This window comes from Rhincodon typus, chromosome 11, assembly GCF_021869965.1.
Source record: "Rhincodon typus isolate 14 chromosome 11, sRhiTyp1.1, whole genome shotgun sequence".
Taxonomy (NCBI): domain Eukaryota; kingdom Metazoa; phylum Chordata; class Chondrichthyes; order Orectolobiformes; family Rhincodontidae; genus Rhincodon; species Rhincodon typus.
The window spans coordinates 39779890-39796126 of record NC_063342.1 but is presented as its reverse complement, the minus strand read 5'-3'; the positions used below and the strand labels follow the sequence as shown (position 1 = coordinate 39796126).

General features: G+C 39.0%; 1 protein-coding gene across 4 annotated transcripts in view; it reads left to right on the top strand.

Annotated features, from left to right (window-relative positions):
• The window catches only part of kdm6a (lysine (K)-specific demethylase 6A), a 224219-nt gene that overhangs the window by 186077 nt on the left and 21905 nt on the right, over positions 1-16237 (top strand). For all 4 annotated transcript variants that reach the window (XR_007263189.1, XM_048602716.1, XM_048602715.1 and 1 more), the window contains 3 exons: positions 621-688; positions 769-843; positions 4239-4387. Coding sequence is in view for 3 of the 4 variants with exons in the window: in XM_048602716.1 (XP_048458673.1) it covers positions 621-688; positions 769-843; positions 4239-4387 (292 nt within the window). In the remaining variant the exon portion in view is untranslated. The remainder of the gene's footprint in view (positions 1-620; positions 689-768; positions 844-4238; positions 4388-16237) is intronic.

Genomic DNA, 16237 nt, shown 5'->3' with positions numbered 1-16237 from the left:
CCACCCCGTTCATACTCTCTCAATGTCTTCCATCAAACATGCGAGAAATTTCAGGAGCAGCTTCTTCCCTGCTGTTATCAGACTTTTGAATGGACCTCTCAATGATTAATGTTGATCTCTTTGTCTCAGCACTTTCTCTGTGGTTGTAATACTATTCTGCTCTACAGCCCTGATGCACTTCATACAGTAGGGTCTGCCTGTTTAGCATGCAACATAACACTTTACTGTATCTTGCTACATGTGACAAAGATAAATCACACTATTCTCTAATATTACTAATGTGCCAGTTAAAATCCTGTCCATATATTTCATTGTATTGCTTCTACAAATGCCATGCAAACAAAATATGACTGTTTAAGAAATATACTGCTTATAATTGCAGATACTGCGAGAATTCAGCAAAATCTTTTATTTTAATCCACTACATTTGAGTAGTAGACACTGTGCAATAAAAATAAAGACACAGGTTCAGTGAGACTGAATAGAATGCCATAAATATTTATTAGTGTTGATCTATCAGTTGCTCAAATACTAATTACCTTACAATTGATTAAAATGGCTGCTTCAAATATGTTATGTAATAATATGTGTTTTGTTAATTTGAATTTTTTTATGTGCAGGAGGAAAATGAGAAAAAGAGCAGTCACCACAAAGACCAATCAGATAATGAATCCACATCCTCTGATAAGTACGTTTTTGTTACTGAAGGATACGAAGTATTTTTTTTTAATTTGAAAATCTTCACGGTTATCACTTTTATTTTGACAGTGGTAACAAAAAGAGGAGAGGTCCATTCAAGACCATAAAATTTGGGACCAACATTGATTTGTCAGATGAGAAAAAGTAAGTCTGTGCAATTTTCTAAATTGAGATGTTCAACACTTCTGTGTAGTCATTGCAATCAGATGTTTGATGCTTTAAATTAATTGCAAACTTGATTTTAATAAAGCAGAATATCTGGTTAGAGTGCAAATTATCATGAAATGATGACTAATATGAATGTATCTGTTAATGAAGTGTTGGAGAGCCCATTATACAAGTCATTGAAGTAGCATTAAAAGTCAAGACAATAAATTTGAAATGGAACATTTGATAGGTCTAATAAACTGCCTAAAGAAGCATATCTTTCGTTTGAAGAGAACCAGTTTCCATAACAGCTTCAGACAAGAATGACTGATATGTTTGGCTTGCTTTCCTGACTTCTAACCTATTCGTCAACAGTCAAAATTATACTTTCTTCAACATTTTTCACTTTGTAATCAGTCTTGAATAACAGTGTGGATGAAATGCAGTCTTGATTAAAACAAAGGGACACTGAATGGAACAAGTAGTAATAAATCTTAAATTCTGTTTTCCACACTTTTTCCTCTTAAATTATTAGTGAAATCCTGAGCTATTGAAAATGATTGGTTTAAGTATTCTTTCTAGCTCGATAGCTTAAAAAGAAAAATATTTTAATTTTATTGTACTAAGTGACCAATTAAAAATAATATGGTATGAATAAATTAGTACCAGATACAACAATTGTCTCCCATGTTGTTACAAAGACATGCAAGAAAATGGTAAATTTATATTATTTGCATGATATTGTTTCAGCTTTGGGCTTGGATGTCAGTGATCTGACATTATGACAAAAAAAAGTCAAATTTGATGAGAGGATAGATTGTTCTTCCTTTTTCAGGATTTCCTACACATGCAGATGCACATTTGGACGCTTGATGCACCATGTGCTCAGTGTGTTAAAGTAATTGCAAATGTGGCCCTCTGATAAAATTGATCAAATATGTTTGGAAATGGTTCTTGTATGTTTAACTTGCGTTGTATAAATCTCTGTCCCAAAGTGCCCTCTGTTTATAACAAATGTAGCAGATATGTTTACTCAATGGTGCTAAGGCAAACAGGAATTTGGCAGTGGTATCTGGTTCCACTGGGTCTCCAACCCCCTTATCTGTGTTCTAAAATGCACTGAAAGTGTGGATCTGCTCTCCGTGTAGATTTGTTCATAAGAGGCAGGACTGGTGTAATGGCATAATCAATTGCTCCTTGTACTCGGCTGAATAAATGCTTGTATGATTCCGGTGTAATTCCTAGAATAAATAGTTACAGTCCAGATGGAAACCATTCAGCCTTTCGTGTCTATGCTAGCTATTTGTAGAAGCAATTTGGCTAATCCCACTCATTAACCATTTTCCTGTACTGCAAAGTATTTCTCTTCAGGTGCTAATCCAATTCCCTTTTCAAAACCATGATTGAATCTCTCTTTGCCATGTTCTCAGATAATGCATTACCAATCTTAATCTCACACTGCATTGCAAAACATTTTTTCTCATTGTCACACCTCATTGGGAGTGTGACAGAGATCTAGCCCCGCTAATACGGGAGTTGTCACAAAAGTTAAAGATTTCATTAAAATATGCGAAATTCTCTAATTTATCAAGTTTTTGGAGCTGGGTTGACAGAAAGCAGGATTCAGATTTCTGTACTTAGTAAGAATGACTGACTGTTTTTTAATAAAATCATAGATTTTAGTTGCATGTAAACAATTAATGAGCCGTCAGCATTTAACTCTACTAATTAAAACTCTAACCTCCTGATCAAACTTTCTGCTACACATGCACACTACAGGCAGACAAAACAAGCATTGCTGTGATGGGTGGAGGGAAAATCTGGCAAGGCAGTATAATATCCCCTGTCCATGGGATGCACAGAGATGATCCTTTTGACTTGCAAGCACTTGATCTCTCTTCTCCAGGTACTTTTCGCTTGCTTGTAGGAAGCACAGAGCAACTGATTCACAACTAATAAAGTTAGTTAGTAGTTAAAAGCCACAGCTGCCAGCAACTGGTGCGAGAAAATAAATGCCCTTCTTCGGGCTGTAGGTTGGGAAAGGGACACCACTGCTGCTTCTGGAACCAATGCTCCATCGAGTTCAGTGAGTCTAAGGGTCAGCAGGCCTGGGGATTAGAGGTAGGCAGTGGAGCCCAAGTCATTTTGGATAAGTAGATGAAGGCGTGAGAGCAGAGGCCAGGTCTCCATGTGCTTTGGCAGGACATTTGGCTGTTGGGACCATGGTATGTTAAGCAAATGGGGGAGATTATTGGTTGAATCAAAATTTTCTGCTTAAGCGAATATAGAGAGTTTGATTGAAAGCAACAGGAGTTATATAAAATTTACTGCAAAGTACTTTAAAAATGTGTATCATATCAATATGAAAGCATTATTGTAAGTGATGTGCTAATTTCAGTAACTAGCTAATGAAGAGACCTTGTTTTGAAATTACTGGAGCCATAAAAGGTGCCCTTTACTACTGAGCCAGAGGATGAGGAAAATGTACTTCATAAACAATTACGCTGAATAACGCAGAACGTGAAGGCTGTATGACAATATTTGATCAGTTCTAAGTAATTGAATCTCAATTAGAACTGTAGTAACAATGGCCTCACTGTTAAATACAACCCTCCAAACAGCCCACCCCTTGCCCCCAACCACTTCACTCCTATTCTTCTTGCCTGATTCTAAGAATCCAGTGGTGATCCTCAGATTGGGTCTCAGACCATTACAGTTCCCGGTGATACTGCGGGTAGCTCTTGGGGTGTAGATTGTGTGAATTTAACTAAATGTAGTTATTATGTCACCATATAACTCACCATACATCTTGCTGCCACAGCTTCAACATGAAAATGCCCAGTGAGGTACACAGGAGTCTGTTGATAGCCATGCAATAATTTCATATCCATTTAAGGTAATATGAATATAGAAAATTTGTCAAATGCTGTTGAGAAAGTGATGGTGAAGAACTAGAATATTAATACATTTTTGAGCAACCAGAATATTTTAAACTGCACAGATGATTTTGAAACCAACATTAGGGTGGCTCAGTGGCTGGCACTTGCCTCCCAGTGCCAGGGACCCGGGTTCAATTCCACCCTTGGGTGACTGTCAGTGTGGAGTTTGCACATTCTCCCTGTGTCTGCATGGATTTCCTCCGGGTGCTCCAGTTTCCTCCCACAGTCCAAAGATGTGCAGGCTAGGTGGATTGGCCATGCTAAATTGCCTGTATTGTTCAGAAATGTGTAGATTAGGTAGGTAAAAGAGAGATGGGTCTGGGTGGGATGCTCTGAGGGTCACTGTGGACTTGTTGGGCCAAAGGGCCTGTTTCCACACTGTAGGCATTCAGTGATTCTATGATAGGTTTGTTCTTGAATGTTGCATAAATCTTTTGCTGCTTGTTGCTTCAGGTGGAAATCGCAGCTCCATGAACTAACAAAATTGCCTGCCTTTGTGCGTGTGGTATCAGCAGGGAACCTGTTGAGCCATGTAGGGCACACCATTCTTGGAATGAACACAGTCCAACTATACATGAAAGTTCCAGGAAGCAGGACTCCAGGTTAGTGCTGTAACATACATTAAGTGTAATTATGTGGTTGGCAGATGCAGTTCCATGACATGATGGTGTGTGACTTGGAGGAAAATTTGCAGATGGTGGTGTTCCTGTGTGTCTGCTGCACTTGCTTTCTTGATGGTAGCAATTGCAGAGTTGGAAGGTGCTAACTAAATACCTTTGGTAAGTTGTTGCAGAGCAATTTGTTTTATGCTGCAAATGGAGTAGAAAATATTTTACAACAATATTAATATTATCTGGACAATTAAAGAGAACACTGGTTTTTTGATTGTATAACACTGCTCATCTGTTCAAGGGAATATTGTGAACAATCATAATTCTGAAGCAAATCAAAATTTTAAAAAATTCTGATTTATTGTTGAATTCTGATTTTTTTTTTTGATTATGGAATTCTACCCTTTTTAAATGATTTTCCAGCCTCCACCACCCATTCTCTGTAGTCATTCACTTCACTTCAAATACACAGGTACCTCACGTTTAAAGCACGTTCTTATAGGGCATTTCATTTCTGGTTACTGAACAAGCTCAATTGTACTTAAAACAAAACATAATTTGTGACTTCACTGCCGTTAACCCTCCCTTTTCAGCAGCTGGGAACCTTTCTAATGGTCATCTAGGATACTAGTAGAGTTCCTGATTTCCCACATATGACAGATCACACATTCCACTCGACAAACCTGAGCTGCTAAGTCTTAAAATTACTTGGTCTTACTCATGTCAGTGGAGAGATTCTCATTGACTGTTGTTTTGCTGGAACTCTTGTTGTCACATTTCATCAAATGTGGCCTTGATATCAAAGGCACTCACTCTTGCCTCAATTCTGGAATTCAACTCTTGTCCATGTTTGAACCAAGACTTCAATAAGGTAAGGAACTGAGTGGTCCTTGCGCAGCACAAACTAAGTGTCACTGAGCAGGTTATTGCTAAATAAGTGATGTTTCGTAATTCTGTAAATGATTACTTCCATCACTTTAATGATAATCAAGAGTAGACTGATGGGTTGGTAACTGGCCAGTTTAGATTTATCCTGCTTTTTGTGCAGAGCACATATCTGGGCAAATTTCTACATTATTGGGTAAAGGGCAGTGTTGTAGCTGTACTGGAGCAGTTTGGCTAGGGAATCAGCAAGTTCTTGAGTAGAGGTCTTCAGTATTATTGCTAGAATGTTATCGGGGCTCAGATTTTGCAGTATTCAGTGTTTCAGCTATTTCTTGATATCGCATGCAGTAAATTGAATTGTCTGAAGATTGGCATCTCTAATGCTGGGGACATCTGGAGGATTTGGCTGAAGGTTGGTTGCAAATATTTCAGCCTGGTATGCTGGGCTCGCCATTGAGAATGGAGATGTCTGTGGAGCCTAATCCTTCAGTGAGTTGTTCAATTGTCTGCCACCATTCATGGCTGGATGTGGCAGGACTGCAGAGATCTGTTGGCTCGCCTTGTCTATTTTGGAACCTAATTTCTTTTGCACATTGCTGAACAGATTTTGTGCAACAATATACTTTTGTATAATGTTTAAATTCTCGTGCACCCTGAAATTCCTAATTTACAAATGCAGCTCCATTTTCAATTAGGAATTTTGTTGGTAACCCAAAACCTGTGCCGACCCACCTTTCCATGACTTTGCTGACTATAGTCCTTCTGTCATTATTGTTTATCACCATGGATAAGTTAAACTTGGTAGGCATATCATTCTGATGTCGGTTGCTATAATTTCCAAGATTAAAGGTACACTTGCAACCATTTGTGGTGGTATCTTGTAATGTTTAAAATATGTGATCTTTTCTACAAGGGATTCGTGTTCTTTATCCATGACTTTGACATCCATTAACTAACTTTAATTTTTGTGAGGAGGTCTGGGTGAATGATTTATGCAATTTCTATATAATCCTCCTGTCATCAGCAAGACTTGTATCTGCAGAGGTCAGTAATTTTTCTTGTTTAACTTGTTGTCAAGAAGTTCAAGTCATTTCAGCTCACCCCAGCTCTATTTAAGAAAGGAACTTTTTTAAAGCGTGCAATAAGTATGTTTTGCACAACCAGTTGAGAGAAGGGACAACCTGAGTAATAGTGTGACACTAGAAATTTAGTGCACAGGGAAAGCTTTTGCGTTGTTGTTTTATTCATAGTTTGTAAGGTCCTTTCTCAGTGCTCATAGTTTGTAGGGCTATTTTCTTCAGGTTGAACTAAACTGAAAGAAGGGAATCCTAGTTTAACAACTACAGATTCAGGGATCACTGATTGGAGGAAACAAATCAAAACACTGACATCGCAGGAAAGTCATGGGTTGATTGGTTCATACTTGTAAAAAAAAAAAGTATATTTTCTACAAGAAGGGATTAACTGATAAATCAGGGCCAACATAACGGAATATGAAAATGCCCAGGAGAGGTACTGGAGAACAGTTAATGTTCCATCATTCATGAAGGAGCAAGGCATAACCCAGGAAACTATAGGGCAATCAGTCTAACCTTTGGTGGGGAAACTATTGGAAGCGATTCCGACGTACACAATTAACCTGCACTTGGAGAGGCAGGGATTAATCAAAACAGTCAGGTTGGTTTTGTTAAGGGGAGGTTGTGTCTGACCAACTTGATTTGAAGTTGTCAAAGAGGTGACCAGGTGTGTAGATGAGGGCAGTGCTTATGATGTGGTCAGCTTGGACTTCAGCAAGGCTTTTGATAAGGTCCCACATGAGACACTAGTAGCAAAGTTTAAAAACCCAAGAGATCCAAGGAAATTTGGCAAATTGGATCCACAATTGGTTGAGTGGCAGGGAACAAGGGAAATGTGTTGATGGATGTTTTTCTGAATGGAAGTCTATGTCCAGTGGGTTATAACTGGTTAATAAAAACCAAAAGAACTACGGATGCTGTAAATCAGGAACAAAAACAAAATTGCTGGAAAAGCTCAGCAGGTCTGGCAGCATCTGTGGAGGAGACAACAGAGTTAACGTTTCAGGTCCGGTTCTGAGGAATGGTCACCGGACCCGAAATATTAACTCTATTTTCTCCTCCACAGATGCTGCCAGACCTGCTGAGCTTTTCCAGCAACTTTGTTTTTATAACGGGTTAATGTTGGGCCCTTACTGTTTATAGTTTCTACAACTGATTTAGATTTGAATATAGGTGGGTTGATCAGTAAGTTTGCAGATGATATGAAAATTGGTGGGCTAGTAAATAGTGAGAAGGATAGCCTTAGGTTATGTGAGGATGTAGATGGTCTGGTTGGTTGGGCTGATCAGTGGCAAACAGTTCAAATCAGATTTATGTGTTATGATGCACTTGAGCAGGACAAACTAGGCAAAGGAAAATATGATGAGCTGTAGGATGCCAGAAAGCCCCGAAGGTCAGAGGGATCTTGGTGTGCATGTACACTGGTCCCTTAAAGTATCAGGACCGGTAGATAAAGTTGTGAAGAGGTATATTTGCCCTTATAAGATGAGGCATTGAGTTTTAAGGCCAGGGATTTTATGCCAGCATTGTGTAAAACATTGGTTAGGCCACAGCTAGAGTACTGTATGCAGTTCAGGAATCCACATTGTAGGAGGGATGTGTCAGCAATAAGACAGTGCTGAGGAGATTTACCCAGAAGTTTCCTGCGCTGGAGAGTTTGTTACGGAGAGAGGTTGGACAGACTGGTATTGTTTTCCTTAAAGCAAAGGAGATTGAGAGGTGACATGACGGAGCTGTATAAAATTATGATTGGCATTGACAGGAAGAAACTTTCTCTTGATGGAGAGATCAATGACCAGGGGCATAGATTTAAAGTAAAGAGCCGAAGATTTAGAGGAGGTGTGAGGGAAATCTTTTTCACACGGAGGGTGTTGGCAACCTACCACTTCCACGTGGTAGAGGCAGAAACCTTAATAACATTTAAGAAATATTTGGATGTGCATGTGCGATGTCAAGGTTGTGGAAGTGCTGGAAAATACAATTAGAATAGATAGGTGGTTTTTGACCAACATAGAAGCCATGTTTTGTAGATCTCTAGGTATAAGCTGCTGTTCTCTACAACAGAATATAATAATGTCTCGATTCCATGAAATTACTTTATCTAATATAAACACTTCTTCATTTATTGTGTCCAAATGCATTTTTGCTTTTTTCATTTTTTCCCCTATAATAATGGTATGTCACTCCTGATGATATCAGAACTTGTAAAATGATGCAGTCTTCCAATTTCACAGGAAGAACCACTTTCTTTAAAGATGGCAGTGAATTGTCCTCTCAGAATTTAAAGATTGAGCCTTTGTATTCTTTTGACCCTATTTTCACCTGCTTTGTCCAGGGATTCAAAATAACAGTTCAGCCGATTAACATCTCGCACTATTGAATTACAGCCACAGACTAAGACAGCACACTTAGACGAATAAGCAACTAAGACAATCATGGGCCAACTTAACTCTTTAGACACTAGCACAATTTGTTTTGCTGTTCATCTTTATCACATTCACCCACTGAGCCATCTATTCCATGATTTGCTTCAAATACATTACTTCTTGTCTTTGGACAATCTCTGACAGTGATATTTAGAGTCACACTGAAACCACTTATTAATTATTTGCTGTGGGATCCTGAGATTCATTCATTGTCAGTTGTCATTCCAATTCTGCATTTCCCCTTGGTTCAGAAATCTATTCAGTGCAGGACAGTCAAATGTCTTTCAACAGTTCCATCCTCATACAGGCACCTATAACAAGGCCCCTTTGACTTTGAGTGGGTAATCGTAGAATGTTCCATTTTCTAAATTACTGCAGAACTTCCAGTATGTCCTGCGAAGGAGGCTGGGCACTGTTGTTTCCATTTTTTTATAGAGCAGCACCTATTTGCTCAAAAAGAGTCATAAAATTGAACACTCACTGAAACCAAAATCAAATACACATCCATGTGTGAAATGTATGTGCAGTCTCATCCTTTAAATGCCAATGCAGACTAGATTTTCTAGATTTAATTTATTTGGTCTTGTATATAACCTCTGAAACTCCATGGTTTATTCCTCCATGGTCGCGTTGTCCATCTTCTGAAATTTATGAAATATTGATCACGCCTCATAGGCTTCCAACACATCTCCATTGTGTAAATATTGACCATAAACCATAACCCCTCAGTATCGAGGTCAGTAGTATCCAGGTCAGTTATATCCAGTTCTGAAAATACTTTATTTCTAATTTTATCCCTTTCTGGTTAAAATTAATGATAAAGAGGAAAATGAATTTTTTCCAAGAAGCTGTAGGGGCAAGAGGTGAGCTACTCTGCATGATATGCCGCCCTATACCCAATGCAGAGTTGGAAGAACCTGACCTGGTGCTAAAATGCCCTAGGTGGTGTACTAGTGGTGTACCTCAAGGATCTGTTTTGTCATTTTTATAAATGACCTGGATGAGGGCGTAGAAGGATGGATTAGTAAATTTGCGGATGACACCAAAGTCGGTGGAGTTGTGGATAGTGCGGAAGGATGTTGCAGGTTACAGAGTGACATAGATAAGCTGCAGAGGTGGCAAATGGAGTTGAATGTGGAAAAGTGTGAGGTGATTCACTTTGGAAGGAGTAACGGGAATACAGAGTACTGGGCTAATGGTAAGATTCTTGGTAGTGTGGATGAGCAGAGACATCTCGGTGTCCATGTGCATAGATCACTGAAAGTTGCCACCCAGGTTGATAGCGTTGTTAAGAAGGGGTACGGTGTGTTAGGTTTTATTGGTAGAGGGATTGAGTTTCGGAGCCATGAGGTCATGTTGCAGCTGTACAAAACTCTGGTGCGGCCGCACTTGGAGTATTGCGTACAGTTCTGGTCACCGCATTATAGGAAGGATGTGGAAGCATTGGAAAGGGTACAGAGGAGATTTACCAGGATGTTGCCTGGTACGGAGGGAAGGTCTTATGAGGAAAGGCTGAGGGACTTGAGGTTGTTTTCGTTAGAGAGAAGAAGGTTAAGAGGTGACTTAATAGAGACATACAAGATGATCAGAGGATTAGATAGGGTGGACAGTGGGAGCCTTTTTCCTCGGATGGTGATGGCTAACCGGAGGGGACATAGCTTTAAATTGAGGGGTGATAGATATAGGACAGATGTCAGAGGTAGGTTCTTTACTCAGAGAGTAGTAAGGGCGTGGAATGCCCTGCCTGCAAAAGTAGTAGACTCGCCGACTTTAAGGGCATTTAAATGGCCGGTGGATAAGCATATGGATGATAATGGAATAGTGTAGGTTAGATGGGCTTCAGATTGGTTTCACAGGTTGGCACAACATCGAGGGCCGAAGGGCCTGTACTGCGCTGTAATGTTCTATGTTCTAAGCCAAAGCTATACCTTAGAAAATCCTCCAGGAACGTGGCTTCTGACAGAGGCAGGAATTACCTTCTGCTTCTATTATCTTCCCACCTGAAGAGACCAAGGTTGATTCTGTGCTATCAGATTTAACAAGCTGATATCCATATGTTGAGTTAGACAGCAAAAGACTTTGAAATTTATTGTATTTCAAAGGTCTCATTGTAGATTAGTGCAAATACCAGTTTCGACATTTCACTTCTAGACACGTTTCCTGTAGCGAAACCAACTCTTTCCATTGAACCCAGCTCTTCATATTTTCTAATCAGCCTGTTCAGAAATGTTGTTAGTACACCTTTGGAGGAGATGGGACTTTGAGCCTATGCCCCCTGGCTCAGCGGTGGGGACCCTCATAAAGGCAAACCAGTTCAAAGCCAGTAAATGTTTTTAATCAACCTGTTTAGATATGATATGAAATACCACTGGAGCAAGTAGGATTTGAACCCATCTTCCTGGCTTAGAGGTAGGGACACTATGACTGCACCATAAGAGCCCTTTAAAGAACCCATCTTTTACAAAACAAAGTCTAGTGAGCATCACCTGATCTTGATCAATTCTGGAGCTATTCTGGTTGACTCTTAAAAGGACCTGTATTTCTAATACTGACCCTCCCTATTGCCACCTGTCTCCCTCCGATCCTCCCTCTAGTCTCCTTACACCAAACCTTCCTCCCCAACACTCCCTATTCCTGCCACCCACCTTTGACCCTCCCACTCACAGGACTTTGAGGGTTCTGGTGATGGCAACGGTGGGTTTGAGATGAATAGTAAGGGGTTTTGTTTATAACTAATAACAAAAAGATTGTTTTAGGACAGTTATGTTTAAGGCAATCAACAGACTTTCATGGAAAAATTATAGATTGAGAACATAAACCACTCCTACTATGTGTTATCTTATGAAAAATGTTTTCTGTTTACCACAGCATTTATTTAGGAACACAGGGTGCCAAGCAATAATAGTTGTGCATAATCCAGCAAGAAGATAGTCTGTGGTTAGCTTGGACTTCTTGTATTAAATGCACTAGCTGAATATTTAGGTCAGGTTAGTGACATGATATGTTTGATCCTTAACTGATATTAATAGAATGTGAACAAAAGGAAAAGTAATATGTTTATGCACTTGAATTCTCACAATTCCACTCGGTTGAAATGGCCTTAGAGTATTTGCGCTGAAAACAAAAAAAGTGCTGTAAATCAAGGCGGGTCAGACAGCAGCCATGGAAAGAGAGCAAGCTAATGTTTCGAGTCTAGATTACTCTTTATCAGAGCTGCATGTCGCTCCAGGTTGTAACTGCTATGATCTTCAGACCTTTGCATTGTAGTAATTTTGACATTTTGTACTATGTGTGCATGATTCCATGACCTACAACAATTTTTGACCTTCAATCATGTTCATGTCTGGAAAAAGTGCATTATTAATAAGATTAAATATTTTCAAAAACTTGCCTCAGATACAAGTGTGAAAGATGTCAGCTAAAACGCTTCAATTTTTCTGTGGAAATGATCAGTAATTCAAGCAAGTATATTTTAATATCATTGAATGCAATTGTAGGAGCTATTCTATCTCTGTTATTAAGGGGTTACATCAAGAAAATATCATGTTTTGGCTTTTTAAAGGATACAGGTGAATTTGATCCACCTTGGGCCTTAATTTTTTTCAGAACTACAAAATTTTAAGGTAAAATTACTAATTTAAACATTGCATATGAAGAACTGCACAGCACACTAAGACCAGCAATACATAAAAGTCAAAAATACAGTGTAGCACTAGGTTCAGTTTGTGTTGACATTCTGTTTGAAAATATCATAAGCTGCTTGTCCATGATACTTTTGGCTTTGGAATGCCTTCAAGTCTGCTATTGTTTCGGCTTTTTCTGAACGCATCTCCAGTCTAGAATTGGTCATAATTCCATAATATGTATGAGCAGACACAGACCATTTGCCCCATCAAGTCTGCTCCACCATTCAATTATATCATGGCTGGTCTGATCATCCTCAACTCCAGTTTCCTGTCTTATGTTCTGTTTTTATGTTCCTCATTTTTCTTTGATCATTTCTGGCTTCTAAAACACTGCCAATCCTCAAATTTATCTCTTAGTATGCTGATAATGTTATGAAGGAATTTTATCAAACTATTGGAATATAAGGCTGACCAGCAGAGATACTGAAACAAAATATACATATTTTTTAAAGTAAGCGAAGTCTTTTGTTTTTATTCTGTTTTATTGTGTGTTACATTTACACATGGGTTTAGGTTTAGAGGCAGTCACTGAATTTACAGATGTTTAGTAGCAATGTTTCAATATGAGACTAAATCAAAACTAAATAAACATTGACTTTAATTTCATCCTCACCAACATGAAATGAGATGTATATCACTGCAAAGCTCTTAAATTTGGAACTTGCTCCCTAAATCCCCCTGCCTCTTCCTCTTTTTCCTTTCCTTAAATCCCTCCTCAAAACCTTTCTCTTTAACCAGACTTTTGATTATTTTCTTCAATATATCCATCGTTGGCCAGTGTTCTGCCTTGTTGCCAGTTAGCTTAATAACTGTTACTAGGACGATCTTGGAGTCTGTTATAAAGGAAGTAATAGCAGAGCATGTAGAAGTGCATAATATGATCGAGCAGAGTCAGCATGGCTTCGTGAAGGAAAATTATGCCTGACAAATTTATTAGAATTCTTTGAGGAGGTAACAAGTAGGATAGAAAAAGGGGAGGAAGTGGATGTAATATATTTGGATTTCCAGAATGTGTTTGATAAGGTACCACAAATTCGGCTACTCAAGAAGTGCCCAGGTTTAGGATTGGCTAACTGATAGAAGATAGATTTGCGATGTTGAGGGAAAGAAGGCATTTTCAGGATGGCAACCTGCAACTAGTGGTATGCCACTTGGATCAGTGCTGGGTTCATAATTATTTGCTATATACATTTGAATGACTTGGATAAGGAAAGTGAATATACTATACCCAAGTTTGTGGATGATAGGAAAATAGATGGGAAGGCAGTGGTGAGGATGACACTAAATCTGGAAAGGAATATGGACAGGTTAAATGACAAAAATTTTGCAGATGGACATTATGTGGGGAAATGAGTATCTGCACTTCAAGTATTGTATAAATGGAAAAAGACTGCAGAAAACTACAGGACAGAGGAATTTGGGAGTCCTCGTCCATGAATCTCAAAAAGCCAGCATCCAAATTCAGCAGGTAATGGGGAAGACAAACGGAGTGTTGGTCTTTGTTTCAAAGGAAATCGTGTATAAAAGTAGGGAGAGTATTCTAAAAGTTTGCAAGACACTAGTCAGACTACAGCTGGAATACTGTGAAAGCTTTGGACCCATGATTTAAACAAAAATGTCTAGGCGCTGGGGGCATTTCAGACACAATTCACTGGGCTAATTACCAGGTGTGGAACAGGGGTTGAGTAAATTTGTAATATAGAACACTGAGAAATATCCTTATTGAAATGTACAAGATTCTTAGACTTGACAGGGTAGGTGCAAAATGATTGTTTCCCCTTGTGGGAGAATCTAGGAATATAATCTCAGAATAAGGGGTTGTCCATTTAGGGGACGAGGTGAAGAGGAATTCCTTCTTTGAGGATGGTGAATCTGTGGAATTCTTTACCACAGAGGGCTTTGAGCGTGGATCATTCAGTATATTCAAGGCTGTGTTAGATTTTTTTAGTCAGTAAGGAAATCGAGTGATTTAGGGAAAAGGCATGGAAGTAGAATTCAGGATTAGCAGATCAGCCATGATGTCATTGAATGGCAGAGCAGACTTAATGAACTGAATGGCCTACTTCTACTCCTTTGTCTAATGGTCATATGGTTTGATAATGCTCCTTTGAAGACATTTTGCAGTACAAATTTAAGCTTTGATGTATGCACAAAATATAGAGATAAGTTACTGCAGTCTGAAGGCTGTCAGTCTGGGCTGCTTAAAAGGAGGTATCGTAGACTCTGGGCATATATTCTAGCCTTCCTACAGTGAGAATTATGCTGTGTGACTGGAGAGTTGCTGATGTAATAATACATTTCCTTCAAGAAGAAGAAAGGATAAGCAGTACAGTATTAATGGCTCATCAAATCTAAAATCATTTAAGGGAGATCTCTCCATGCTTAAGCAAAGAAAGTATTATGTAATTTTTAGATACTAGTGGTAATACTGTTTTTAATCATAGTGGCAGAGTGTGAGAACCTGAGCAGGGAGACAGGAAAGAGAAACCAGGTTAGAAACAAAAGACAGAAGTGTAAGTAGCAAGAGTGAAAGGCTGTTGAAGCAGTTGGGGCTGTAGTGCAAAATAAAGCTCAGATGGAGGAGCAACTTTTTCACACAGAGGGTGGTATGTATATAGAATGAGCTGCCAAAGGAATTGGTAGAGGCAGGCACAAGTGCAACATTTAAAAGATATTTGCACAGATATATGGACAGGTAGGATTTAGAGGGATATTGACCTAACCCAGGCAAATGGGGCTAGAACAGTTTAGGAAACCTGGTCAGCATGTACGAATGGTGCCGAAAGGCCTGTTTCTGTGCTATCTGCCACGAACACAAAGGCTGTGCCTTTAATGCATGGGACATTTGCAATAAGGTCAATACGTTAGCTGCACAAATTGATATTATTGATTGTAATAAAGTTTCATTTACAGAGACAAGGCTGCAGGGTGTCTACATATGAGACTAAATACGTAATTGTTATTTAGGAAGGATAACAAGGTAAGGAGGTGAGATAGTCTGATTAGTGAAGGAGTTAATTAAATGGTGAAGCGGGGTATTGACTTGGAAAATCTTGATGCAAAACTTGTATGAGTGGAGATTATAAACACCAAGTGGCAGAAACCATTGTTGAGGGTTGTCTGTAGGCCCCCAAACAGTAGTGGAGTTGTAAGAAAAAGCACTAGAAATGAAATCAGAGCTACGTGGAAAAAGGGCACAACTGCAATCATAGGAAATTTTATTTTACGTTTAGATTGGATAAACAAAGCTAGCAATGGTGTTGTGGGAGAGGATTTCCTGGAGTGTGTACGTGCTGCTTTTTTTTTAAAGACCAATACACTAAGGAGCCAACCACAGAACAGGCTATTCTGGACTCTGTACTATACAATGAGAAATTAGTAATTTGCCATCTTTGTGTCTAATCCTTTAACGAAGAGTGACTGTAATATGATGGAATTCTACATTAAGATGGAGAGTGATGTAGCTGAATGCGAAATTAAGATCCTGAATCTAAACAAAGAGAACTTTGAGGGTATGAGGTGCGAATTGACAAGGATAAATTAGAGAACTTTGGTGGTGAATAGGCAATGGTTCATGTAATTCGTACACATTTTCCTTAAACAACAATTATTCCTGTCTGGTGCAAAACTAAAAGAGGAAAGGTGGGTCAGTCATGGCTGAGAAAAGCATTTAGGGATAGTAGTAGATCCAAGGAGATGACATACAAAATTGCAAGAAAAAGTAGCAAGCCTGGCGATTGAGAGCAAAAAAAGTTGATTGAAGTGGGG